This window comes from Astatotilapia calliptera, chromosome 18 (assembly GCF_900246225.1).
Source record: "Astatotilapia calliptera chromosome 18, fAstCal1.2, whole genome shotgun sequence".
NCBI classification, from domain to species: domain Eukaryota; kingdom Metazoa; phylum Chordata; class Actinopteri; order Cichliformes; family Cichlidae; genus Astatotilapia; species Astatotilapia calliptera.
This window is the reverse complement of record NC_039319.1, coordinates 19,462,376-19,489,911: the sequence shown is the minus strand read 5'-3', so window position 1 is coordinate 19,489,911 and position 27,536 is coordinate 19,462,376. Positions and strand designations below refer to the sequence as shown.

The window sequence follows — 27,536 nt, the reverse complement described above, 5'->3', positions numbered from 1 at the left end:
ATAGGATCTAAATACTTCTTTTGAGAAGTACACAAAAACCATGCACTAAGGTCAGAGTGACCTTTTTGTATATGTGCATGTTTATGTGTGCGTATGCTGGATAGAGCGACTTGCTTTGTGCATGATCAGTCGACCACATCCCTCTCAATAGTCAGGAAAAAGGGGTGTCTACCTTTCGACAGCTGATTTTTATCTAAGCGAGGGCATAGCAGTTGTCTATTTGGGACATGCAGCATGATTTATCTAAAAGTGTGTTTTAAGTGAGTGCTTTTTGCCCTGATTTTCTTTTCCTGTATTAACTTAAAAACAAATGCCTAATTTGATAATCAAATGCAGGTCAGCACAGCACAGCGTGGTGGACTCACTAGTTCCATTGCTGGCCTTTTTTTAAGCCTTCCCTTCCTCCCTAACCTGACCATCACATGTTTGTGAAAAAATCATTTTGTTGCCTCCAACCCCCCTTTTTTTATACCCCCAACAAAATATAAAACACAACCTGGCCAAGCTTGTGGTGGTGGTGGGGTTAAGAGAAATGGAGGGAAGGTTTGACGAAAACAACAGATCTCTGCTCGCTAATCCTTTTGTGTCGATGGTGTTAATCCATCCAAGCAAACCCAGCCCCCCCCCCCCCCCCCCCCCCCCCACCATCAACCTACCCACCAACTCGAACAGCTCACCCTCCCTTAACCCCTGATTCATGCACCATAGACCAGGCTTTCTCACCACTGAAACAACTGACAGCGCTACTGAAACCAATACTTATCCCCCAGACAGTCAAGCGGGGGTGCACAACAGTCACAGTAGCAGCACCCCCCACCTCCACCCACCAACAAACATGCAACTCGGGCTCAACTCTGTCCTTGTTTTCATCCCGTTCATCTTTTGTGGCCACTGGGAACAAGTCTCTGCACTGCATTGCTTGTTTTGTTCTTCTATGCAAAACATATTTTAAATTTGCATCAGCAGGTCAATGTGTGTGCGCATTAGAAAGGGAAAAGTATTGTTGTTTTCTCTCTTTTTTTTTGTTTCTTGCCTGCGTGCATTTATTACTCTTTGTTTTGACTACTGTACATGTAATGAATGAACTTGAAAGCAACACAGCAACACCGCAAGTGGTTTTTTTTTTATGTGTGTGTGTGTATGTCCTGGTGTTGTTTACGAGCTGTGAGAGAGAGAGGGAGGGAGGAAGGGGGTAGCAGGGAGGGGAATCGCATCGGTTGCCAGGGGGAGAGGAGGTTGTGTCTAATGAGGTCACACCCTGGCAACCTGGTGACTCCTCCCACTCAGGCCCCCCCTCCATCCCTCCTCCCTTCTTTCCACTTGGCCCCCTTTGAATGTGCCCACCCACTCAACCCTCCACCCCCCGCCTTCGCCCCCTGACAGAGAGAGCTCTCCGTGGTGCTGAAAGCAGAAAAACACGATTCAGTTACAGCCCAGTTGCTAAGGGAAGGCAGGCGAGGCACACAGGACGAGAGCATAAAAATGACTAACTGCAAAAAGAGGCTGGGGTATGAGTGCTTTTGAAGATGAGTTGAAAAGCACACAAGAGAAAAAAAAGAAGAGGGACAGAGGATGACGCTCTAGTGGAAGGTGGCTACAGTAGGCAGTGGGCGTGTTCTTCTTGTTGTGATCTATAGTTGGGAAGCCCAGTGTCATCTGCTTAAGCACAGTGTGAGCGTGCAGACCTATCTGTCTAAGCGGGACGGAGGGAGCTGGCAGGGAATGCCTTACCTGGAAATGCACATCACTTTGCTCTACCTCGGTCTGAACCTTGAGGGCACTGTGGATAAGGATTCCTTTTACCCGGGCAGCACTTTGACATGTTAAAGCAGAAGGAAAGACATTCTGGAAATTAGAAAGACTTTGAGTGCCTGGTCTGTAACTGCAAGTGGGAGCTTCATGTCAGAGCGTGTGAGTGTGTTAGTGTGCATTTGCGAGATGTATGCGGGTGCGGTCAGCTGCTATGCTGCATCTTCCTTCCATCTTTAGCATGTGCAGATGTTTGAAGAAGTGAAGCTGACATCTGGCTTGAACTGTGGAAATATCTGGATTGGAGCGGACGCGTCTCCCTTTTTTGCCCAGGGAAGGGAGCACTGGGCCGGGTACCCAATGGCCCGGCTCCCTTCTGGCACCAGCCTTATCCTGGGTCACAGGCAGTCTTTCTAGCTGGCCAGTCAGTTGGACCATACAATGGATGGAAGTCTATGTGGCTTTAAGTGGAATAGTGCACTGGTGCTGCAGCATAGCTCAGAGTTCATTAGTGTACAGTGGACTTGTCAGGGGAAGACAGACCTCACATTGGTCCACAAACCAGTAAGGACACAACCCTATTGTAAGTATGCATCAGAACTTTTTTTTTATTCACAGCACTGACCTACAAACCCACAAAGCACTGACAAAAAATGCCTGCTTGTCTAATGCTACTGTGCACCCTTCTCAAGTGCCTATAAAAATAAATCAAGTGTAAAGACATGCCAAGTGTTGCATCAAGTAAACATTAGCTTTAACTTGGTCCTAGAATGATTGTGTGTGTCTGTGTGTGTGCGTGTGTGTATATGCATACGCAAGTACCCATGCATGTTGTCACCAGATTCTTGCCCTTGCAATCTTTCTTGACAGTGTGTCTCTAGAATATCCATGCTGGCCTTCTCCTGTGACATGGTTGCTTAGAAACAGAAATGGTGTGCCACTATCATTTAAAGCAAAGTGCACCTCTGTGTTCCAACTGTTGCACCCAATGTCAACTAGGGCAAATGGAGGTATAAGGGGCAAGACAGAAAAGAGAGAGAATGCATCATGTCACTGAGCAAGGCACTGAGCAAAACAAGCTTTGCTTAAAAAAAAGAGAATGAAAATGTTCACTGAACTGACAGGTTTTATGGAGATGAAAAATTAATAATAGCTTTTTGTATCATTGAGTTGAGGGAGGACAATCCAGTGAGAAAGGTTTGGTTGGTAAAAACACTGTGATAAACAAGTTGATTCCAGTGCAGAGTGCTGCTGCAGGCTTACAGGGATTAGGCAGGCAGGCTTAATTCAGCTCAAACACTGTTTGAACTGTGCCTTCCCATTGCCGTACCTCTAACTGGTGTGCTTCGTTTTCCCTCAGAAACTGTGATTTGAAAAAAAATTGGTATTTGTGCAGCTGTAGGTGTTACACTGTGCCTGTGCATTAGTGATAAAACCTGATTATCAGGAGAAAACATCTCTGCACCACTTGACACCAGGCATCCTTGCCCTAGTTTGAACTTTGCTCTTGAGATCCTGTGTTTTGGCTCTTATCAGTCCTCTCATCTTGCCTGTAAAAGCCTATGCAAAACAGTTTTGAGATGCATCATGGATGCTGAGGGATGGCCAGACAATGGCTAGCCTCTGAGTTGGCCATGCAATCTCCATTTGGCTGCCCTCCAAGACCCCCCTTGCTCCCCTTGCCTCTCTACACACACACACATGCACATGCAAACATATATCGAGATATCACAAGCTCCCTCCCCCTCCCCACGCGAGCTCACACTCAGTGCTTGTCTCACACGTAAACAAGCATGAGTCTTAGGTTGATCTGAAAACACTGACCTACATAAAAGCATGCTCTGTCTTCTCCTCTTCCACCACTGCCCTCTCGAAATTCACATTTGGCCGTTGCACATTGTATGTACTGCGTTACATGCGGTTGCACTTGTTTTCAGCCAAGTGAACATACATGCAGACTGAATCGCATCATTATCTGCTTCGTTCTGTGCCTCGACTTTAAGTGGCTGCAAACGATTGCTTTTATAAACTAATTACCGTCTAGGAGTGAATCACTGAGTAACTGCACAAGTGTCGACATTTCACAGAGAAGGCTTCTTCTCACTTTTTTCATTAAGAACATTAATGTTATCACCGACTCAAGAGGCAGGACTCGAGAAGAGAGTATTTGAGGATTTAAGAGACAAGATTGATGATATTTATAAATGTAACAGCATGCTTCATAGTTTTGTTTCATTTGTGCTGATCTGATTGCTTCCAGGAGTTTTATGCTTTCCGAGTCCAGGCTATATTATGACTGCAGAAGATGAAAGCCCTTTTTCAGTCTCATTCACACACTCGCTTGGTTAAAGCCAGTAATTTCAGCCAGAAAATGTGCAAACACAACTGAGAAAATTAGCAGCCGCTACTGTTCCACACTGAAGCAGAAGGTTATGAGTAATTGTTGCTAAATAGTGAGTCTTAGCTCTTTCCATGTGCACATGAGCTTTTGTATATGTTTGCATGTGCGTGTGTTTTTTTGTGTGTGCGTGTGTGCATCTGTGTGCAGAGTGAACGGTAGAAAAGGATGTTGCAAACCTCCAGGGAAAATACTCTTCTGGATCCAGACATGATGCAAGGCCCACCACCTACTCTACAGCAACATTCAGACATATTCAAAATCAACAGCAATGTCACATATACTCAACATGTGGCACTAACGTGTGGCCTGTGAAATCCAGCTTTTCTCATGACTGGCCCACTCTTGTATTTTGTGACCCTTCTCGAAGAATAATTATGACTGATATGTCTTATATGCCCCCCAGAATGCAGTGGAAATACTTGAAGAATGATGAGCTCCAAAGAGGAGGAAACTCTCAGCTTTTTCCAATATGTTGAAGAGAATGGCCTGAGAGCCTACAACGGCCTGGTAGCTCAGAACTTGGACCACGCCAGGAATGAGAGAAACAAGATATTCCTGAAGGAAAAAAACGAGAAGAAGAGAAAACAGGAGGAAGCCATAAGGAGGTAGGATGAAAAAAAGTGCTTGCAAATATGAAAACCTCAATAGTATGTTTTGAATACATTTAAAGCAGGGAATATGGGAAAAGAGAGGGGGGGGGGGGGGGTGACATGCAACAAATGGTCCAGCCAGCTGGATATTGAAACAGGGGACTTGATGCTCAAGGGCATTTGGACCCGTGTGGTATGAGCCCAAACCACTTTGCCTTTGGGTATCCCGTGCTTAAGGATGAGGAAATTGGGACAAGTAGCCAGAGGGTTTGTTAATTTGCTATGTTATGGAGTTTACAAGTGTGGATCAGTGCACTCTGTGATCTATGGAGGATAATTAATTTTTCACTTTTAGACTTATTTGGGACTTGTCCTTGTATGGAGGTCATCACTGCTCTATTTTTGAGATGGCAAGCTTTTACAATTAAGAAGGAATGAGGTGGGCCAGGACAGTAAAACACCCAGGAAGTTAGGAAGTGAGGGTGGGAATTAGGCTGATGATGTAAGTGTTTCGAAACACCTTTATTTAAAAACCATCTGGAAACATGGAAATGTGTGTGTCTGGGTGTGTGTGAGAGGAGGGTTCTAACCAGCTTTATGAACACTCGCATGTCTGACTGCACTGTTTTTTAGAGCAGTGCCACTGAGCATGGTGAAACTGTAACTTCACTAAATAAAAGGCACACGCTGTAAACATGTGCCTAGCGCGTGGAAAAATCCTGCTTGCTGGGTGTTAGAGAACCACTGGGTGTTAGATTATCAGGAGATGATACCAGGGTATTTGGAGGGATTTTGAAAGTTGTTGGTGACAACATGGACATTTGCAATCCACAAAAACAGAGAGCAGATCTTTACAATCATGGCATAAAAAGAAACTATATCCATCAGGCATCATACTGAGTAATATGATTTTTTATTAGGTCTTAGAATGATGTCTAATCTATTAATTTAATCTAAAGTTTGTCGTAATATAGGACGGAAAGAAGCATGAGTGTACACTGGGTACTTGTAATTTATGCTTTCCAGTGTTCTCAAACATTCTAAAAATAATTTTACTTGCTTTAAGTCTTTCTGGCTCAAAGTATTTTAGCAGCTGATGGCAATTTTAGCAGCTCATCAAATAATTAAGGTGCTTTTGGGGAGTTGAGCATTTATATCTGACCAGATGTGGCTTTTTAACCTATTTATCCAGGAACACTTTGATCCCTGTCATGCTTCTCTCAATGGTCCATGCATCTCCAAAGAGCTCTGTCTCTTTTTTTGGCTCCCAGTATGACTGGATATGCAAATGGCACGTCACTTGCATGATCAAAGCTCAACTTTACACTGCTGGCATTAGAAAAACAAAGTGGCATTTTTAGAGAAAATTCAGAAATCTTTCTTTGCCTCTATTTTTAACTTACCAGCAAGATCTCAATGTCCTCATTGTTATGCAGTCCTGTACTGTAACTTTGGTGAATGGGACAGGGTGACACCTGAGGAAAGTGTCATCTGCTGTTCACTTTCTTTTAGGTGTTGCCAAACCTAAAACATTAATTCACAGTCACTGGAGAAAGAGACAAAAAATAGTTGGATTTTTTATGAGACCTATAAGTAGGTCAATGAGACGACCCATTTTTTTACAGTAAGTGAAAGACTATGAGAGTGTAAGAATTTGTGTGTGCATCCTGCGTACTATGTGCGTGCATGGGCATGAACAACTGGAAAAGGGAATATATTATTATTTATATTATTATTATTTACGAGAAAGGGTTGGAAAGAGCAAACTGACAGTGTGATCGTGTAAAGGAAAAAAGAGCTTGTTAGAACAAGTGTGTTTTAGAGTTGGGGGGAAAATGGGGGGAAAAATGTTAAAGAGAGATTAAGTGTGAGCTCAGTTGCAGGAGTTGGGTTCTGCCTGGTAACAGCTGGAGCAGCCATAGGCCAATCAAATCAGCACGTTTGGTTTGAGTGAGGCGGGCCTTCCTGCCTAGCACACTCTCACTCTGGTTTTCTTTTATTGTATTTCATCAGAGGGAAAAAAGTTATCCACACAGTCACAGACATACAAATCCATTTAAATCTCTAAGAGTCTTCAAAACGACCCTTATCCAACGTTCATGCACACACACGCACACACACACAGATGCACACGCATTTACTTATGTTTGCATATGCATGCAAATTCCCAATGACTGCCCTGCCCTTTGTGCACACGTGCATGCAGACACAAACAGAAGTTTTTCCTTCCTTATTTCTCAGTATGTCATTTAGTAAGTGTTTGTTTTTTTGTTTTTGTTTTTGTTTGTTTTTTTGGGGGGGGGGGTTGTTTGTTTGTTTGTTTGTTTGTTTGGGGGGGTGCCTTGTTTTGCCATCCCATGGTGTCACAGTGAGACAACCAGAGCTGCTCAAAAACAAATCAACCCCAACTGCGCCTGCTGCACCTGTGGTCTGTCCTCTAGCCAATCACTGGGCAAATATCCTATAAATAACCCAGGCACCAGTACTCCAGTCACACCCAGCCACCCCCACACTACCAACCAATGTATATAAAAGTGCACGTCACAGCAGATGCATGCCCAAAACACCTGTGGCTGAATCTTGTTGATAAAGAATTTATAATTTCTTCACTGATGTTTTTTTTTCCATATATATATATATATTATAGTTATTTACATAAACTTGTGATTTTTAACTTCTGGGTTTGTTCATTCTGTGCCTCTACATGTTTCTGCAGGTCCCTTTTTTAAACTTATATCAGCAGTATACTATTAAAACAAACCCTGCTGCGGTTATCATGTGCTTATGGTGTGCACGTGTGCTTTATTATTGTTGTGCAGTGGCAGCTGGTTTTGTGTCTGGTTTCTATGGGTACCCTGTTGCTAGGCAAAGTTAAGCCCCTGACCAATGAACCCAACCCACTGAGCACCTTCTGTTCAGCAGCTGGCCAGAGAGGGAGTCATAGTCAGTAAAGTAACAGGCTGAGAGGTCACCCCCACATACATCCATACCAACATGCATGGTTGACAATGTCACAGATGCAAATGTGAGATTTTTCAAATAGATGAATCTCTGAAATGAAGTTTAGTTCTGCTGTCTCTTTAATATGATGCTAAAACACAGTCAGAGCTTGAACTCATTTACTCACCCATTTACACTCAAGCACACACTTCCCTTCACGCCATTATTGCACAACACTCAGACATCATTAACACTCCATTCAGCCCAATCATCCGTTTAAAGGGATTGATTGTGTGTGCTTGTGTGAGGGTTATCAGTCATATCCAGGGTTAAACTCAAATCAATGCTTTGCCCTGAAAGAAGCCATCCTGTCAATGGCACTAACACATCTGTTATTGTTAACTTAGTGCTCTTGTCATTTTGACCACCTGCACACAATGAAATGCACATACCTACGTGCGCATACGATCAAATGAAAGACGTTTTATTGTAATGTGTTGGATTGTGGAATGTCTGTATTTCTGTGTCTTTATCTTTTTTATTCTTTGCATTCCACATTTATTCATTCTGATCTCTTAACCCTTCTCTTTGTCCTTCCTCTTTCGCTGTTTCAGATCAGGTGAGGAGATAGCAACTGAGGGCAAGCACTTGCGTATGGGCTTAAATACCATGCCAGACCCCCAGGAACGCATGCCCGTGCCCCACCTGCACCCTATCGCCTGTGGGCAGGGCTTCTCAGTACGCTCCCAGTCCCTTCACTCGGTCGGTGGTGGGAACACTGGGGGTGGAGGAGAGGAGGAAGTGGGAAGTCCAACTTCTAGGAAGCAGCCCCCGCCTAAGCCCAGGAGAGACCCAGCCACCAAGCTGAGCATGTCGTCTGAGGCAGTGGACCATAGTCCCATGTCCACCTGCCGCGGGGAGCGATGTGACGGTGAGTGGTGGTGGCACTTCACACAAGACTGATGCACTATATATAGCTGAACTGCAGGGACCTCTTCAACATTGCTTCTCTCACAATGACATGAAATTTAACTATTCAGTGTATGCTTTTCACTGACCTACCATAGGTGTAAACTGATATAAGATGAAGGGTGTAAATACAATATGGGATTGAACTGTGATTAAAGTATTATATATCATATATATCCATATTTTGGCTATGCTAAACAACATTGCAAACATGACAGCCTGAAGCACATGTATAATAATAAATGAATATTTAAAGACATCTGTGCTGCAATATGTTCTGATGGTCATGGTTTTCCATTTCGTGAGGGCTGACCTACTCTAGCATGCATTTAATAACATACCGCAAAATGAACAGGCCATATAAACTGAGAATACCATTATAATACCAAAGAAAAATTAAGAAGTTTGGGATAGGTTGTAGCTTTGTTTGAGTTTTCATTCTCACAGTCCTTTTTTTCTCTTGTTATCAAATTAGCAAATGGTAGTTTGCATATTTCTGCTTCCCAACAGATAAATCAGGTTGCATGTGGTTACTACCATGTAGAGACAGAGATGGAAGTAGTCACTTATAATGCATGTGATTGTGTGTGTGTATGATAAGATCTTTGGAGCACGTTGAGATTATTTATCCTTGTGCATGTAATCATCAGGTGTTGCTCTATATACAAACTCCATCTCTTGCTCAGCATAGTAGGTTTCAGCTCAGCAGAGTAATAATAGTGCTGCTTATAGAAGGTTATTGCCACATTGTTAGTAATTTAAGCTGTTTCCGTGCATCAACTGCTTTGACAGTTCTAACCTTGCTTAAAACTCCTCTTCAAATATGCCTTGTGTCAATGTAAGACCAGTTTAGAGTAATTTAACTGAACATTATTATCCCAAGACAATTTTTCTTGCAACAAATGCAAGCTGCACAGTACTGTCTCAGGGGGGGGAAAAAATCACAATACATGCATTTTGCAAAGTTAAACTGATAGAGTTTTCAGGTTGCATTAATAACAAAAAGATTTAGAGTTTGCAGGGAGCATTGACTCCATTCCAGTTTGGAAGCTTTGCTGCCAACGTGATGTTTAGGGAGTCACCCTGCCTGGCTCAGATTGGTGGGGATCACTATGTGCGCACAGATCTTCCTGGGCACCACGGCAACCATCTCACAGAAACAAGACCCCCTGCAGCCCAGCCAATCCCAGCATTACTGAGCAGCTTGGGCCAATGAGGTTCCAGAGATGCTGAAAACTAAGGCTTCTGAGCCAATCAAATTGAGAGTGTGGGGGTGTCCCTGGCTGAGGGGAGGGTTGCGTGCTCTGTAGCTGGCGCTTTAGTGGTAAGGGGAGGAGCTTGTCAGAGTAGAATTCATTCAGGAGGAGCGATTGACCTAGATTCGTTTTCCCCAGGAGGAGCGGGAGGGGGGAGGGTGCTGCGGGTAAACACATCCGCTGCAAGGGGGAGGTGGGGTAGAGGGAGCAGTGGAGAGAGGAGAAGAGAAAGGAGAGCGATGTTTTGAAGGGGTGGATTCATCATCCATGCTGAAACAGATCTCAGCATTAACCATGGAAACCTGCTAGTGTAGTAATGTAATTTGCTGCTGTGGAAACGAGGAAGAGGAGCACCATTATGTGCCCATTACTGCCCGCACATATATACACATGCATGCCCACACAAAGACAGGAGAGGAGCATATGCAGGAATCTCAGTATCATAGTCCAAAGAAGCACATGCCAAAACACATTTGGGCTTAACCAAATCTTGTATTAGCACATTATTAGCAAGTGTTAATTAGGAGAGAACACCAGCCCAAAAGACCCAAGCATCCTCTGTTCAAATTAGTTTATATATATGATCGTGACTAAATGTATAGCATGCAAAAAGCAGAACAAAATTGGATGTTTTGTTTTAATTTGTAGTCTTTACTTTTGGTTCTCGCACTGGATAATAAACCTAACATTGAATTCATTTTTTTCTCAAATAATATTATAAACAAGAGACATTTTTATAAACGTGCAATACACTGTATCCAATTTTTTGCAAAAAAAAAAGGTAAAAAAAAAAATAGAAAAACAAAACAAAAACAACCTAAACTATGAACTGTACATATCAGTCCTAATTCCTCTCTCTTAAGGTGTCGGCATCTTTAGTGTGTGTTTGTGCGCCTGTATGCATGGAGTAAGGGTGGTGAGTCATACAGTTACTGGAACTAGGAGTGTGTCTCGGCCATCTGCCACATGAATTATTTAAGGTATAAAATTTGCAGTTTTAAAAATTTTAGACATACTCCAGCTCTTAACCACATTCATCTCCCACTACCTGCCAGTGTGAGGGACACATCTATCCAAACATCTCAGTATTTGACCTAGAAATAGACTCAGAGCAAGTTGGGAGCATAGAGCTATGGCTACTCTCTGTAAGCTACTGTAGTGGTACCGCAGTGTATTTTACAGTACTAGCTGTATAAATGCCTCTCCGCACCACATCTAAAGAGATTCGCATTGCAAAGCTACGTCACCACTATCAGAAAGAAGCTCAACAGTGTGTGTGACCCAGATAGTATACTCGCATGCTGCCATATATGTGACCTAGAAACATGTATATGCCTCAACTATTCCCACATATCTGACTCAAGATATTGCGCTGAGTAGCACATATAGACCTACAACTGACCCACATTAATAGTTAATGACAAATAGATTATAAAAACTTGAATTTCACCCAATTCAGTAATCTATTATATATGACTCAATAATTATTTGACTCATACCTCAACAAATTAGATCTTAGACTTTTTTTCTCTCTCCTTTTGAGCAGTTCAGGGATGCAGTGAGGACTGCAGGAGGGTGCCACCACCCAAACCCAAGAGGAACCCCAACACACAACTGAGTGTTTCCTTTGATGAGTCCTACATTAAGAGCCATGGAGGCAGTGGGGTTTGCCCCTCCAAACCCCTCCACCATGTCACTTCCCCTAACGAATGCAACCCATCACCTCCTCAAAGTGATGACAGCCCTACTGATGACTGTGAAGACGAACCTGTCTATATAGAGATGGGTGGGATTGATGTTGGAATGCGAGAACCCTTGAAGAGTGAGGATGAGGAGCCAGATGAGTCTGTGTACGAGGAGATGAAGTACCCAGCTCTGGATGACATGGAGTACCGCACCGACCCTGTAGGATGTCGTTCTGCGTGCCCTACCCCGGCACCCTATGAACCTGAGCCTCTCAGCCGCTGCTCCACACCTCGAAACATTCCACTGTGTGACATTCCTGCACCCTTCCCCAATTTACTCACTCATCGACCTCCACTGTTGGTGTTCCCACCAGCGCCTGCCCAGTGCTCGCCTAACTCAGATGAGTCTCCCCTCACCCCTTTAGATGTAGCCAAATTGCCCATGCTGGAGAACCAGTCATACAGCAAATCTCCCACCTCTTCCACCGAGCCACCCTCCTCCGCACACATCCGTAGGGAGCTCACAGCCACCCCAACTCTCACTGTCTCTGGACGCTCCTCTGCGCCTCCTCTGCCCTGTACCCTTTATAAATCCTCATCATCATCTTCCTATCAGCGTAGCCACTCTGCTTGTCCGTCGCCAGTCAGCATGGGTCGCTGTCTCACCCCTCTCAGCCTCATGCGTACACCTCCCTTTGATGCTCCGATGCCATTCCCTGGGGGTCTGCCCCGAAGTGCTTCTGCTACACCGCATGGAAAAGGCTCGCCACCTCAAGATGGTGTCGGACGACTTCATGGGTCTATGCAAAATGTATCAACAGGCCGCTCAAGGACACCCACCAGCCCTCTGGATGAACTAACCAACCTGTTTACGACAGGCAGGAATATGCTAAAGAAAAATTCCAGTGGAAGAAAATCCAAGGAGCCAGGAGAAAGTAAGTCTTGTGATTATGAAATGTAGTTACAAAAAGATACTAATTCAAAGTATTGCAAACTTTCTGGTTTCCATATGAGTGTAGATAGTTTGCAAACCAAGGGCGTAGATTTGGATTTGGCATTGGTGGGGACGGATGATTCAACCACCGAACTCTGCCCTGTTTCTTTTTTTTCCTTTTCGTCTTTGCTTCTTGATTAAAAAAAAGGAGAAATATACTTGCCTACATATGTTATTCTACATGCTTTTAAACCATTTAAAATTACAATTCATAGTTTTATATGTGAATTGTATAATGTTAAATTACTATTAAGCAAATGACTAAAGTATTTTAGGCTTTAGTTTACTTCAGCCATATTCCATATAAATCAGGTATCATACAAAAATAAAAATAGCTTCAAATACAGTCATGACAATAAAAGAATATGACTTTAAGGACTTAACAACATTACTTCAGTTATAGTACACCAACATCTCTTATACATTAGCACTAAGGGAACACTGAATGACCTGGTGGGTTTTGTCCATAAAACTACTCATTTCAGATTACCACAAAGTAAAAGATCTCTCAGCAAAATGATGCAACATTTTAGGCACTATTGCCCCGATCAAATCAGTGAGCTGGGATGTTTTATTCTAAACATGAACTACTGTTACAGCAACACACATGCACTACTGGTGCCCCACACAACAACTCAATGTACACTATGTGAAGCAGCCAAACACAGGCCTTCTGCTCTCGTTAATCTATAGCACCACATCATCAGTCAGTCACCTGTGACCTCGCCTCTTCACCTCTGTCCGAGCGACAACATGGCAGAGCTGCCTCTGTCACCTGATAAATAAAAGTGAGACATTCCAAATACATGCAGTCACACATGTGCTTCAAATACAGTAATGAACCATCAAGTCATGATCCAATTTCACCTTTGATCTTGTATCACCATTGCTCTGTGAGCTTTGTGTTGGTTCTTCTGTCACCTGACAAATAGGACATACATGACAATAAGAATAAAATGTGCAGCTGCTTCAGTGCTTCTGTCAATTTGTGCAGATCTTGACTCATCAGTGATGGTTGTAGGGTGAGTGCATTTTTAAAACAATTTGTGCAAACTGCACTACAAGGTGGAATATTTGCAAAATCATGACTATTCATGATATTTTGTCTCAAAAATTAACCCTATGAATATGTCAGTGCCATTAGGATGAAATTATTGTGTCACCAACATTTTAACGTTAGACATATAATTTTAACAGCCTCTGTAAACTAATATCCTGGCTTGCTCGAGGCTGCCGTTTTCTCTGACAGTTTCAATCAAAATTAGAAATGCTGCTCTGAGACTGAGAGAATGTGCTGCCTGTTGTGTAGTTAGTTTTGAAAACTCCCTGAAAAGCACAGCCAATCACATTGGCCATATTTGTCACATGAGGTAGGACTCCAGTAGAGAACGTAATTTAACTCTTTCTGCACCGCTGGGTGAATGAGACGTTGACAGATCGTTTTTTTTTCTTACTATCGGGTTTGTTTTTCTTTACTCAAAGAGATCAAATTATTGGTGGGGACAATTCAATAATCGCTGGATATTGGTGGGGACACGTCCCTTCCGTCCATGCCAAATCTACATCCTTGTTGCAAACACATGCCCATTAAACAGCTTTTCCGCCCTGTCTACTGTACACACATTTGTTTCATGAGAATGACAGATTTAGTTAGAAAGCAGCACTAGAAAGTAGGATAACAAACTGAAGAGCAGAGGTAACACAGAAGTGTGTCACTGGGCAGTGTGCACTGTGTTAGTGTAAAGAGATTTAGCGACAGTAAACCTGGCAGCAAACATAAATAAACACTTTTTAATTCCTTAATCAGTCCACATTTAGGGTTAACAAGTTTGATCCTGCAAAATCACGAGTTTGTGCATTTAATGCATCGCTTTCACAGCATGATGTTTGCAGGGCACTTTGCAGTTTGCGTTTGTTTAATCTAGACCTGCCAAGCCAAGTCTGATACAGATCGTATGATTTAATCTGAGAGGATTAAAGACTAAAGCGGGCCGTAGGTCTCTCAAACCAACCCATGGCATTAGGCCATCAGGCAGCATTACTTTTAAATATGTAAACATCAACATTTAAATACAGATATTATGGCACACTCAGGAAGACGGTGCCAAAATATGTGCGGTCGGGTAGGAAAACAAACCCCTTGCTGCACAAATTGATTTACGAAAGAAGAAAGATATAAAAGCAGGATCTATTTCTGAGTCTGGTGCCAACAGCATTATCAGTCAGTCACAAATTGGCCTTCTCATTCTCAAGCATATTGCAACCTTTATTTTTCTGCTTAGATTCATTTTGTAGAGGCGTGTCATACTTTACTGGAGTCAGTAACAAAGTCAGATGGAGTATGTAATCATATACAGTGAAGATGACATGCTGTTTAACCCTCAACTTCACATAACTCTCCTCATACCTGAGTTTCACAATCTGAAAGAATTTAACAACAATTTAACAGCTTAACAGTTTTCTTTAATGTAAATACCACTAAACACAGCATTTATGCGTACATCATAAATCATGAAAAAAAACAAAAAACTACAAAGAATCCACACATCCATCCTTACTCAGTGCTCTTAGCAACTACAACATAGCAACAGTGGAAGGAGGAGAAATCCCTGTTTCTTATTTGCAGATTCCCTCCCCGTGGGTAATGCAGCCAATCACAGCTCAGGGCACGTCAGACTACAATGCATGCGCCTGATAGAGATGTTATGCCTCTGAACTCTATTCTACACCTGATCACAGGATTTCAGATTCCCTTTTCTGTCCAATCATCACACACATATGTAAGCCAATCGGGCAGCAGGAGCAGCTGTGCAGATGGGGACGGTGGACGCTGAGAGAATTTATGATTTCTTGCCATTTTGACTGTAATGAGATATACATGTTCATGCATGTACCAAACTGGTATACATTTTTTGCTTTTTCCAGAGATTGTCATTATTAGCTGCTGAATAATGTGCTTTTAGTTAGAGACTGCATTTAGGTGCGAGGATTACTCTTTGATTTCTCATCAGTGAGATTTTTGGTTTAGTTGGTGCAAATGTCACATATGTTGTGTGTTGTGAACATGAAGGTTATGAAGGAATGGAGGATCATTTTGTTCTTTCCCTTTCTAAGGCAACAGGGGCAGCAACAGCTACCCTGACCCACTTACCAACTGGTTAATCACCACACTTGCTCTCTTTTACTCCCCCCCCCCCCCAATACACACATCAGCATAAAACTACACATATGACGCATGCAGGCATGACAGGGGATGCTTCCACAATGTATTGTAGGTTACAGCTTGTACGGAAACCATCCAGAGACAGGCTCAGGCCAGTGATGCATATGTATATCTATCTATCTATCTATCTATCTATCTATATATATATCTATATATATATAGATATATATATAGATATATATCTATATATAGATATATATATATAGATATATATATATATATATATATATCTATATCTATATATATATATATATATATATATATATATATAAAAAAACACCCAGCACGCCCCTGCGGGCGGTTTATCCTTCAAGCTCGGGTCCTCTACCAGAGGCCTGGGAGCTTGAGGGTCCTGCGCAGTATCTTAGCTGTTCCCAGGACTGCGCTCTTCTGGACAGAGATCTCCGATGTTATTCCCGGGATCTGCTGGAGCCACTCGCCTAGCTTGGGAGTCACCGCACCTAGTGCTCCGATTACCACGGGGACCACCGTTACCTTCACCCTCCACATCCTCTCGAGCTCTTCTCTGAGCCCTTGGTATTTCTCCAGCTTCTCGTGTTCCTTCTTCCTGATATTGCTGTCATTTGGAACCGCTACATCCATCACTACGGCCGTCTTCTTCTGTTTGTCTACCACCACTATGTCCGGTTGGTTAGCCACCACCATTTTGTCCGTCTGTATCTGGAAGTCCCACAGGATCTTAGCTCAGTCATTCTCCACCACCCTTGGGGGCATCTCCCATTTTGACCTCGGGACTTCCAGGTTATACTCGGCACAGATGTTCCTGTACACTATGCCGGCCACTTGGTTATGGCGTTCCATGTATGCCTTGCCTGCTAGCATCTTGCACCCTGCTGTTATGTGCTGGATTGTCTCTGGGGCATCTTTACACAGCCTGCACCTGGGGTCTTGCCTGGTGTGATAGACCCCAGCCTCTATGGATCTTGTGCTCAGAGCTTGTTCTTGTGCTGCCATGATTAGTGCCTCTGTGCTGTCTTTCAGTCCAGCTTTGTCCAGCCACTGGTAGGATTTCTGGATATCAGCCACCTCCTCTATCTGCCGGTGGTACATACCGTGCAGGGGCCTGTCCTTCTTATATATATATATATATATATATATATATATATATATATATAGATAGATAGATAGATAGATAGATAGATAGATAGATAGATAGATAGATAGATCAGAATCAGAATGGGGTTTATTGCCAAATGTTGAGCAGGTTTACAACATTAGGAAATTGCTGCGGTGCTTCAGTGCAAACATAGTGTCATAAATAGCACTTAAATAGACATGGAAAAAAATAAAAGTAGGGATAAGAATTAAAAGTGCTACGTGGGAAGATATGTGCATGAGATATACATGAGAATAAGAATTAAGAGTGCTACGTTCAGATAGATAGATAGATAGATAGATAGATAGATAGATAGATATCTCCATACGGTGGTGGGATAAAGTTTTTTAAATGTTTAAGATCATCAAAAAAAAAGATAAAATGAAGTTTCTAAATGAAGTTATTTATTTTTAAGAGGTCAAAAACCTACATGGCCCTGCTTGAAAAAGTGATTTTCCCCTAAACCTACAATCAAGTATTTGTGATAACTGGCAATGAGTCTTTTAAAGCGCTGCAGAGGAATTTTAGCCCACTCATTTTTCCAGAATTGTTATAATTCAGCCACACTGGAGGGTTTGGGAGCATGAACCACCTTTTTAGGGTCATGCCATAGCATCTCAATTGGATTCAGGTTTCAGGACTTTGACTAGGCCACTCCAAAGTTTTCATTTTGTTTTTCTTAAGCCATTCATAAGTGGACAGGCTATCTGCCAGATGTAATAAGATATACACCTTGCAAAAAGTTCAACTTTTGTTTTGTGGATCCACAGAGTATTTTCCCAAAAGACTTGGGGTTCATTAAGATGTTTTCTGGCAAAACTGAGAGCAGCCTTTATGTTCCTTTTGCTCAGCAGTTGCTTTTGTCATAGAACTCTGCCATGCAGGGCATTTTTACCCAGTCTCTTTCTTATGGTGGATTCATGAACACTGACCCTAAGTCAGTTACATTGTCTTTTATTTGTTCCTGAATTTCCTTGGACCGCAGCATGATGTCTGACTTTTGAGGATGTTTTGGTCTACTCCACTTTGTCAGGCAGGTTTTATGCAAGCGATTTCTTGATTGAGAACAGGCACAGTAGTAATCAGGCCTAGAGAAACTGGCTAGAGAAATTGAGCTCATCTTTCCAAAGATGTGATACACAACAGTTAATTTATCTTATAACAGGGAGGGGCAATCTTTTTTTTATCAAGCAGGGGCATGTAGGTTTGGATTTTTCTCCCCTAAATAATAAACATCTTCATTTAAAAACTTTGCTTGTGTTATCTTTGTCTAATATTTAAATTTGTTTGGTGATCTGAAACGTTTAAGTGTGACAAATGTTAAAATAATAGGAAATCAGGAAGGTGGCAAACAATTTTCACACCACTGTATATGTATATGGCATTCAATCATTTTGTTTCAACTCCAGAGGTTTACAACTCCTACCACAGCTTCTTAAATGGGTAGTAAGGGACACCTAGTGGATAATTGTTTGCATTGCAGTAACAAGTCGGATTCTGATGATAATCACAGTTTGTCCCACTGTTTAATTATTTATTTATTTATTTTGTGTGTTTTTTTTTATCCAGTTTATTTTGATAGGTACATCAAAAACTGAATGTCTATTGATTTGCCTAATTATGTGTTTTTTATTTTTACCCCCCCTTTCTTTGGCAGCTGAGTCCAAAAGTAAGTCTCACAGTGAGTCAAAGCGAGAAGGCAAGGAACGTCACAGTCACAGCAAGGAGTCCAAGCGTGAATCCAAGGAGCGTCACAGTAAAGAGTCTTCACATAGAAAAGACAGAGACAAAGACAGAGAAAAAGACAAAGAGAGAGGAAGCAGCAATGCAGAGCCTCTGCCCCACAGACGAAATAGTAAAGACCGTACTTGTAGCAATGTAGATGCACAGCTGGTTCGCAGGGATAGCAGGGACCAGGCCTGCAGCAATGCAGAGCCCATCCCTGTGAGGCGGGACTCCAAAGATAGGGGCAGCAGCTCCATAGAAACAATCCCTTTGATAAGAAAAGACTCCAAGGACAGAGGGATTAGCAATGGTGACCTATTACCAAGGAGAGACAGTAAAGATCGAAGTGGGGGACATGGAATGGAGTCTTTGCTGAGACAGGAGAGCAAAGACAGAGACAGACTGCTTGATCAGCCACCTGAGCTGTTGCCAAGGCAAGACAGCAAGGAAAGGGCAAGACATCCTGTAGACTACAGACATGAAAGCAGAGAGAGACTGGATCAGCCACCTGAACTCTTACCCCGACAGGATAGCAAAGAGCGAGCCAGAAATGGTGTGGACTCAAAGCACGAAAGCAGAGATAGGCCCCCTGAGCTTCTTTCCCGACAAGAGAGCAAAGACAGGGTTAGAACCGGACCAGAATACAGGCATGATAGCAAAGACCATCGTCCCGATTTGTTACCCCAACAGGAGAGCAAAGAGAGAGAAAGGAATGACACGGAGCACAAATATGAAGGTAGAATAGATCAGCCACCAGAGATCCTTCCCCGACAAGAAGCATCCAGAAGCAGCAACAGCAGGGACAGAGTTGGTTCCAACTCCGAATCCAGGTATGAGGGGAGAGATCGAAGCTGCCACAATAGTGGAGATCTTCCTCCTCCTCCTTTATCCAGGCAGGACAGCAAAGATCTGAGCAGAACTGGCCTTGAAGTGAGGCGGGACAGCAAAGACAGAAGTTTGAATGGCTCAGAGCATCATCATTTTGACATCAAGAGCACCAAGAGCCCTTCATCAATGGAATACAGGTGTGATAATAAGGAGCGAGGATACAGATCAGATGGCACCCCCCGACGAGATAACAGAGCAAATTACAACACAGACCAGTCAAAAGCACAAGAGAGGAATGGCAGCACAATATCAGGACAGCATTCATCAACAACAACACCCACTCATCACGGAAGGTCATCAGGTAGCCCTCCGATGACCATGGGAACAGGAAATGGTGAGTGTTAGGACCTAAATTTTAAGGCGGCATTAGACAATGCATATAACTATTCAAATGGCATACTACTAAATGTGATTTTTTATTCCTTTGTAGATCTGAAAGCAGCATCTAAGTATGCCCGCTCACCGTCTAAACCTGCTAATCCTTCCCCAGTGGGAACTCCACAAAGGAGGGCAACAGAGACACATCAAAGTCAGGTATGCATATCTGGTTTGTTCTTTCTTTTGTTTTGTTTTGTCTTGTCTGTCTCTTTACCTGAAGTGTCAGTTTCTTATAGGTCCTGAAAACTTATTTCTTAGTCTGGTATGGAACAGTTTGGACTGTTTAAAGATATTTTGTTCTAGTTGGTCAAACTGGTGTGGGGATTCGAAATCTAACTCTTTTATCTCAACAATTTAAATTAACTGACTATTCAATTGATTGACTAGTTAACTATTTAACAAAACACTAATTAATAACACTGATTAATTAGGCATTTTTCATTAGTAATGTGAAAAATCTTCAGTTTATTAAAACATAGTGGTTACAACTGAAGATTTATTTAAAAAAAAAAAAAAAAGTAAATTGTTTGCAAAGACAGTGAAGAGAAATCCACAGCAGGTTTCAGAACTTTCAGAGAGATCTACATTGTGTTTAACTCTTCATCTTCTGCCAGATATATCAATTGTATTTTTTTTAAACTGATTTATTAAGTCATAGTGTAGGGTGAAGTTCATGAGTAAGGGTGCTCCTAGCACAGCAATTTGGTGAACATGATTTTTGTCAAAATCATTTTTCTATTTTTTTTCTTTTATTACCTAAAGCCGGGAACACATAAATGGGTTTACCATTCTCTCCATTAAAAATGATCAGTACTGGTGAGACGCTGGGTTACACCAAATCAAATCAAAAACCACACCCATCCGCCCCTGAATTCATTTTTTGTGTTATATGATCACTTAGTCAATTGTGAATGACATCAAAAAGAAATTCTAGAAAGAGTTAATTTGTATTTATTTCACGTGGTATGTTAAATGTGTTGCTCAGATGCCCCAGATGCCATGGATATGTGGAGACACCACTATGCTAGAGCAAATCGAGAGGAAACGCACCCTATGCATGGAAATCCGTTCCAGACAGCATCCGCACTTGCAGAGATCTCTGGAGAGGCCTCCTCCTCCTCTGCCAGACAGGAATGAGGACAGGCACCAGGAACGAAGTCAGTGCAAGCAGGAAAATACATCTGTCCTTCCAAGCTGGGGAAAAAACGGCGGGACCAAGAAGATCCGTCCTCCTCCATACCCCACCCAGACAACGGTATTCTGGGATACCGCCATCTGACATTTACAAGGCATTTCGAACACATAACCCACAGTTAACCACTCCCTCTCCTCCCTAAAACATCACAGGCTTCAGGGCGGCCGCTGAGAGGACAAGAGGGATGATGCTCACTGATGTCAAAGGACAATGGTGGTTACCACAGCAATATTTCTGCTTGTTCAGGTTGTCATGTTTCTTATCATCACTGGTGATATTTGATATTTTTCTATTTCCTGTGACTGGACTCCTGTATTAGTAGAGTAGATATTTGATGATGAATAGATATTTTCTAAATGAGATGATGGGGATCAAAAGGAAACTTAAATTATGTATAGTAGATGTAGATGCAATCTAATATTTGTTTTTATGTTATTTTTGTTCAGGTTATTTTACATTTCAAAACATAATCTATCGATACTTGTACTGTAGTTGCATAATTTTCTTATGCCAAGCGCTTTTTTTTGTTTGTGCTTAAAAGCACTAAAATGAATGGACTATTTAATTCTGTCTATATATACTTTACATTTTCACTGTTGTATTGTAAGTTGAGGAGTTTACGTCGCCGTGCTTTAGATTCCAGGTCTGTCCATGCCTGGTCCAGGATGTTCTAGAATGTACAACAGCTGGTCCTAGAACAGAAACAGGATACTACTTGTGCTTCAGTTTGTATTTAACAGTGAGAAACTGTGTGGTCACTACGTCAAAGCCTTTTAAAGCTGTTTCGCAGGAAAGCCTGTTGGCATTTGTAGAGGACAGAGATAGTGTGTAATGTTTTTTGCTGTATTCTAAAATACACTATGAGGGTGGGGTGGGGAGGTAGCAAATTAGAACATACATTATAAACAGGATCATTTTCCAAGACCAGCCAAAGCCTGTAAAAGCGAGATATGGGTGTGGTTGCACTTTGGATGCTTGGTTATTTAAAATGGGATTAGTGGCAATAGCTGGCGAGTACCAGCATCTTTACATTGCCATGCACACTGCAAAGCACCGTGACAGTGTAAATACTTGACGCCAACGACCAGCCCGTACAATCAACACCTGAGCTTTTAGATTTCTTAATTTCACTGCAGATTATAATAGCCATATGCACTTGCTTAAGAAGTAACTTTCAAGTTTATGCTTATATATATTTTTTGAAATTGTAAGGAATAGTGAGTTGTGCCATGTAAGTTTTCATTTATTGGCTGAAAGGTAAAGCCTCAGGAGAATGGCTGGGTGTGTGACATACACTCATCTATATTTGGGTGTCTCTGACAATGTTTCCAATCCAATTCAATGGCTGGCAACCATTTTAGAGATCAAATTATTGAAGGACCTATCACATGACAACAGCTTTAAGCTGTCAAAAATGACGGGGAGGGGTTGCACAAGGGCCTGCAATTCTGTCAGGCTACAAAAAAATAAGTGAACTGCACTAACTCTCATCTTCCTTCACATTAAATCAGGCTGGTTGCATACACATTCATCTCCCCCTGCTCTCTCCCTCTACCTCAACCTCTTATTTGCATGAATTCAGTTGGTTCTCTTTTGCACATTAAAAGGCAATGTCAACATTGCCAAAATAGTATGGGTTTAACAACAGCCCCTAAAGTGCAAGTGCAGTAGCCCCTCTCTATGAGAATCAACGAATCAGAAACCTTTGTTGGTACCAGTATGCGTGTGAGGGAGAGAGCTGTGCGCGTGTGTGTGCGTGTGTGTGTGTGAGTGTGTGTACCTGGCTACACTGTATGCAAGTTGCTAGTTTAAAAAAATGATTGTCTTAAGACATTCACTTTGCCCTCATGATGTTGGTGGGTGAAGGTTGGAAATGTAACAATGATGATGATGTACAATCTTTTTGTGTGTATAAACGTGCACTGTGAAAAGGTAGAGAGAGCACCGCACCGTCAGTCCTCTGTCTTATTGCACTGAGTGTTCTCTTGTTTTGCGTAATAAATAAAAAAAAAAAAAAGGAATAAACATGTTTGAGGAATAAAGTACTGTATTCTGATTGTCACTTGGGTTCTGTTGAGAGAAATAAATAAATATGGACTTGAAACCTGCTATGGAAAATGTGCATCCTGTCAAAATGCTTCTTTTTCTTAAAATTGTATTTATTTATTTAGTTTTTTACATGACGTGTCAAATTAAAGTCTTATTTTAAAATGACAAAATGAAAAACAACTTAAACACAATAAAATAATAATAAACACAAGAAAAGGTCATTTCAGAGAGGATTACAGTGCTAGTCTGACAGATTATAGCACAATTATAGAACATAAGGAGCTTTTTTAGAACTATAAATGGTACCTAAGTGAAAATAATGTTAAATGTTGAGGTGTGCAAAACATTTATTTTAATACATTTTTATTATCAACGAACATAATCAAATTCATCTTTAACCCTGAGTGGTATGAGTAAGGTTTGGGTAATTGGGTAAAAAAAAAAAATCATAATCTTAGGTAAAATGCCACAATGCTTATCCTTCTCTGTGGCAGACATTACACTGGCTGGTCCTGTGTCGCTGTTGGTCGCTTGCTTTGATGGTGCCAGGACTTGCGGTTATGAACTGCTCTGCTGGGCTTACAGTAGTCAGCCAATAACTATAGAGATTGGCAAAGTAGTGACAGGAACCCCGTGCCCCTTGGCACTCAATGAAGGGATGAGTTCGGAAATCCTTAAGGCAGCTACCAGTAGAAGCCAGTGACTGGCCACCACCATTATTTCCTGATCCTGTGTGCTAAAGACAGCAAGCCAGCAGGTACACAGTGAGGGGAGTTAACAGAAGTTTTCCTTTGAAACACTTTAACATTTTTTTAATGTACTTACCAAGAGGAAAGAGTATCCCACCCACAAACTCCTCCATCCAGGTGGGCATGAAGGGAATGTATGATTCTGGCTGTGAAAAGTCACCACAGGTGAAATGGTCTCACACACCACACAACGGCTGATATGGGACACAATACCCTGGCCAAATAGCGGCATCATGGGTATGGGAGCAGTTGTGGAGAGCCAATAGGATTTGTCATTGCGACTAGAATAAGAACAGGCAGCTTGGTTACAATAGGAGAACGGCATGGTGGAGAAAACAGGGAGGCAGGAGCCAGGCTGGCCTGCAAGGAAAACAGATTGAAAAAAACAAAAATAGATGTTATAAAATATAGACAAGGAAGGGTTTTTAAATTTTTCTTCAAATTTCTATATACCAGGGATGAATACATTTCAAGAAATCAGCAAAATGACCATTTTATGCGGATGCTTACCCAGATCTTGTGTTTGAGCCTTTTCTTGTGCCTCCAGGTAAATGAGACTGTGTCCCACCCAAAGCTGAGTGGTATCTGCTGGGCACTGTGGGACCTCAACTGATTGACTATGTATAACTAACAGAAATCCAGCATTCAATATCCTCCTGTAGCTTGGCTGACCCTGGTCACCAGGAGGACCTGGGATACCTTGAAGTTGTTGTGGTTGAACAAAGAGCGCGTGTATTAGGTGAAGAAAGCATCAAAGTGAGGATCAAAAAAAAGCATATCAGAGCTATATTATTCATATTAGTACACCAGAGTGAATTTCCAAATTTTATCAGGAAATTTCCACACTAATTTAGTGAGCCATCTAGAAAATATGAATATTTACCTTGAGGTCCAGGAAATCCAGGCAAACCAACATCTCCTGGATCTCCAGCTGGACCATTACGACCAGGAGGACCTGTTATACCAGGAAGGCCCACAGACCCCACCGGACCCTTCTCCCCTGAAACATGCAGATAAAAGCAAATGAGTAAATACAGCCATGTATACAGGAGTATGGATTTTTTTTGTTTGGCTGTTAAGCCGCTTTACACTGACCTATAAAACATTAAAGCATAAAAATGCTTCAAACACATAGCAGACTTGTCAACACATAGCAGACAACTTAGAACCAAAGACCCAAATTTCAATTGTAATTTTAAAACACTATGTTACTAGCAACCTGTTACAAAATCATGCTATTTGTTACAATTTCATTATCTGAATCTATGAGAAATGCCAAAGATAACACAATTTAACTGGGGATATATTTTAACACCAACAAGCTGATTCCCAACGAACTTGTAGCCAAAAACTGTCATATCTCAACATGATGTGCAGTATGCCTTAAAAAAATTTGAGGTAAGTAGAAAAGTAGAGGACAAAGGAGGAACTGGCAGGGCTAAAAACACTACATCAGATGAAGAGTATTTGAAAGTAATGGTAAATGGACTGGTTCTTATACAGCGCTTTTCTAATCTATCCGAGCACTCAAAGCACTTTATACAACTCATATCCTTAAGAAATTAAAAAAATACAGTAAAGACCTGACAGAGGCCCTGAAACAGGCTCTCTCGTGGTTTGGGGCTGCATAAACGGAACTATGAACACAGAGAAGCACCATCAGAGTTTTACAATACCCTCTGAAAAGCATCTGTTGTATAGGCATACCTGCTTATAAAAACACATAATTGAACACTATCAGTCATGGACTGGACTCCTCAGAGCCTGGACCTCAATATAATCTTGACAGAGAACAAAAAAAAAGAACAAAATAAGACCTTTGACTGTCCTTTAAGAAGCCTGGAAAACTATTCCTGAAGATTTCAAGGAATTAGAAATTAGAAATCTAATTTGAAGAAATAAGAAGTTTACCTAAGACAAATCAAACTATGGTTTTTCCTCTTGGACTGTACTTTCACACCTATTTCATATTTCCTTGTAAAATATAAAGAAATAAAGAGTGGATGAAGACATGTACAATACTCAAGTTGGACAGACAGAAACGAAATATACACTTATAACTGTCCAAAGACTACATTAGGTTTACCTTTACGACCTGGAATACCAGGGGAACCCATGACACCTTGGAATCCTACACATCCCGGGCTACCAGGAGGACCTGGAGGTCCAGGGGGAGCAGTAGCTGTTAATATACTGACAGAGTCACCAAGAGCACCTTTGACACCTAGAAAAAAAAATTGATTAGTACATCTACTATAGGAACAATTACAACTTTAAAAAAAAATCAATTTATTTTGCTTTGAACTGTGAAGTCTTGTATATTTTAGTTTCTTGTCTACAGTACAACTTACCCTTATTTCCAGGGTGGCCAATTTCTCCGCTGGGGCCCTGGGGCCCAGGGGCACCTAGCTGACCTTTGGGTCCAGGTAGGCCCATTAGACCAACAGGACCTTGCTCACCTGTCAAAGTGTGGTAACATTTGGAGTATAATCAGTTGGATAGCTGCACTGTAAGTTACTGATGATGTCTATTGACCATTGTTTTGTTTGTACCTTTAGGTCCTCTAGGGCCTTGGTGGATAGAAAGTCCAGGTGGTCCTGGTAGGCCCCTTCTTCCTCGAACACCTGGTAAGCCGTGGGGGCCAGTTGGTCCTGGGTCTCCTTTGAACAAAAGGCTGGAGCCTGGTATCCCAGGTTCTCCAGGAGGACCTAAAAAAATTAAAAATTTGAAATATGTATAAATATATTTAGTGGCAAACATACACACAGTTACATAGGCACAAAGCACCATCCAATTCAAAAGGGTCATTTGTTGACAGTTACATTTACTTATTTCTCCTTTTGTGATAGTGATGATGTGTATTGAATAACCCTCTGCTTTGTTTGTTCATTGTATATTTTCCCTTTTACCCCAGGAGGGGGTTTAATAAGAATGAAATAAAGTAGAGAAAAGTAAATTAAATATGACCCAGCATACACACATACCTGGGGGTCCTGTAGGTCCTTCAAATCCTTGACCTCCAGCAGGTCCCTGCAAAGGTGTTTGGCAGATTATACCAGGGTAACCAGGTTCACCTGGGAGTCCTGGGAGGCCTAAAAGAAAAAACAATCTACCCTTAGCAACATAAAAAGTTACTTTCAGTTGCTCCCTTATTCAATAGGGGTCACCATAGTAGCATAGTCGCTCTGCATGTTTGATTTGACTGTTTTTGTGCCAGATGCTCTTCCTGGCACAACCTGACACAAAATTGTATCTAGTGCAGACAGAACTGTTACAAATAAAAGTCATGATACCTGGATTCCCTGGTGGGCCCCTTTGGCCTTTAGTCCCAGGAATAGTAGTTCCTGGAGGTCCTTGGTAGCCCCTGGCCCCTTTGACTCCTGGAAAACCATCTGGTCCTCGAGGGCCAGGGATATCTATGCCTGTATTATAAGTGAGTACATATAAAACATAGCATCACATTGTAATGTGCTCACATTTGATTGTGTATCAAGAAAAACAATTTAAAAATTAGCAACTACACATATTATTACTAATTGTAACAATAAATAATGTGCTATACGACTGGCACCCAACGGCGACAAAATTCCTACAGTCCTAAAAGACATAGAAAAGAAATAATATTATA

General features: G+C 41.8%; 2 protein-coding genes across 5 annotated transcripts in view; one reads left to right on the top strand and one right to left on the bottom strand.

The window, feature by feature from the left end:
* The first annotated feature begins 1,392 nt into the window (after positions 1–1,392).
* nyap2b (neuronal tyrosine-phosphorylated phosphoinositide-3-kinase adaptor 2b) lies at positions 1,393–23,232 on the top strand. Of its 2 annotated transcripts, none has more exons than XM_026150238.1 (8): positions 1,393–2,332; positions 4,554–4,755; positions 8,295–8,611; positions 11,452–12,525; positions 18,582–19,871; positions 19,968–20,071; positions 20,901–21,170; positions 21,263–23,232. In XM_026150238.1, exons 2-8 carry the CDS (start codon positions 4,577–4,579, stop codon positions 21,296–21,298), a joined length of 3,270 nt encoding a protein of 1,089 aa, XP_026006023.1. In that variant the 5' UTR covers positions 1,393–2,332; positions 4,554–4,576; the 3' UTR covers positions 21,299–23,232. The 2 variants fall into 2 exon arrangements, with proteins under 2 accessions (XP_026006023.1, XP_026006024.1); XM_026150239.1 differs by having other exon boundaries at positions 4,545–4,755.
* A 137-nt stretch (positions 23,233–23,369) lies between these two features.
* The window catches only part of LOC113010003 (collagen alpha-4(IV) chain-like), a 28,529-nt gene continuing 24,362 nt past the window's right edge, over positions 23,370–27,536 (bottom strand). For all 3 annotated transcript variants that reach the window (XM_026148757.1, XM_026148758.1, XM_026148759.1), the window contains exons 40-48: positions 27,202–27,330; positions 26,893–27,000; positions 26,461–26,616; positions 26,260–26,367; positions 25,995–26,132; positions 24,792–24,908; positions 24,419–24,607; positions 23,985–24,268; positions 23,370–23,895 (exon numbers count right to left, since the gene is read on the bottom strand). In XM_026148757.1, coding sequence (XP_026004542.1) covers positions 23,635–23,895; positions 23,985–24,268; positions 24,419–24,607; positions 24,792–24,908; positions 25,995–26,132; positions 26,260–26,367; positions 26,461–26,616; positions 26,893–27,000; positions 27,202–27,330 — 1,490 coding nt within the window. In that variant the 3' untranslated portion in view covers positions 23,370–23,634. The remainder of the gene's footprint in view (positions 23,896–23,984; positions 24,269–24,418; positions 24,608–24,791; positions 24,909–25,994; positions 26,133–26,259; positions 26,368–26,460; positions 26,617–26,892; positions 27,001–27,201; positions 27,331–27,536) is intronic.

Bases quoted from the DNA above. Each gene is read 5' to 3' on its own strand.
- nyap2b (XM_026150238.1), top strand. From the start codon at position 4,577: ATGATGAGCTCCAAAGAGGAGGAAACTCTCAGCTTTTTCCAATATGTT. The intron at 19,872-19,967 runs GTGAGTGTTAGG...ATTCCTTTGTAG, and splicing joins GACCATGGGAACAGGAAATG to ATCTGAAAGCAGCATCTAAG. The intron at 21,171-21,262 runs GTATTCTGGGAT...AAAACATCACAG, and splicing joins CATACCCCACCCAGACAACG to GCTTCAGGGCGGCCGCTGAG.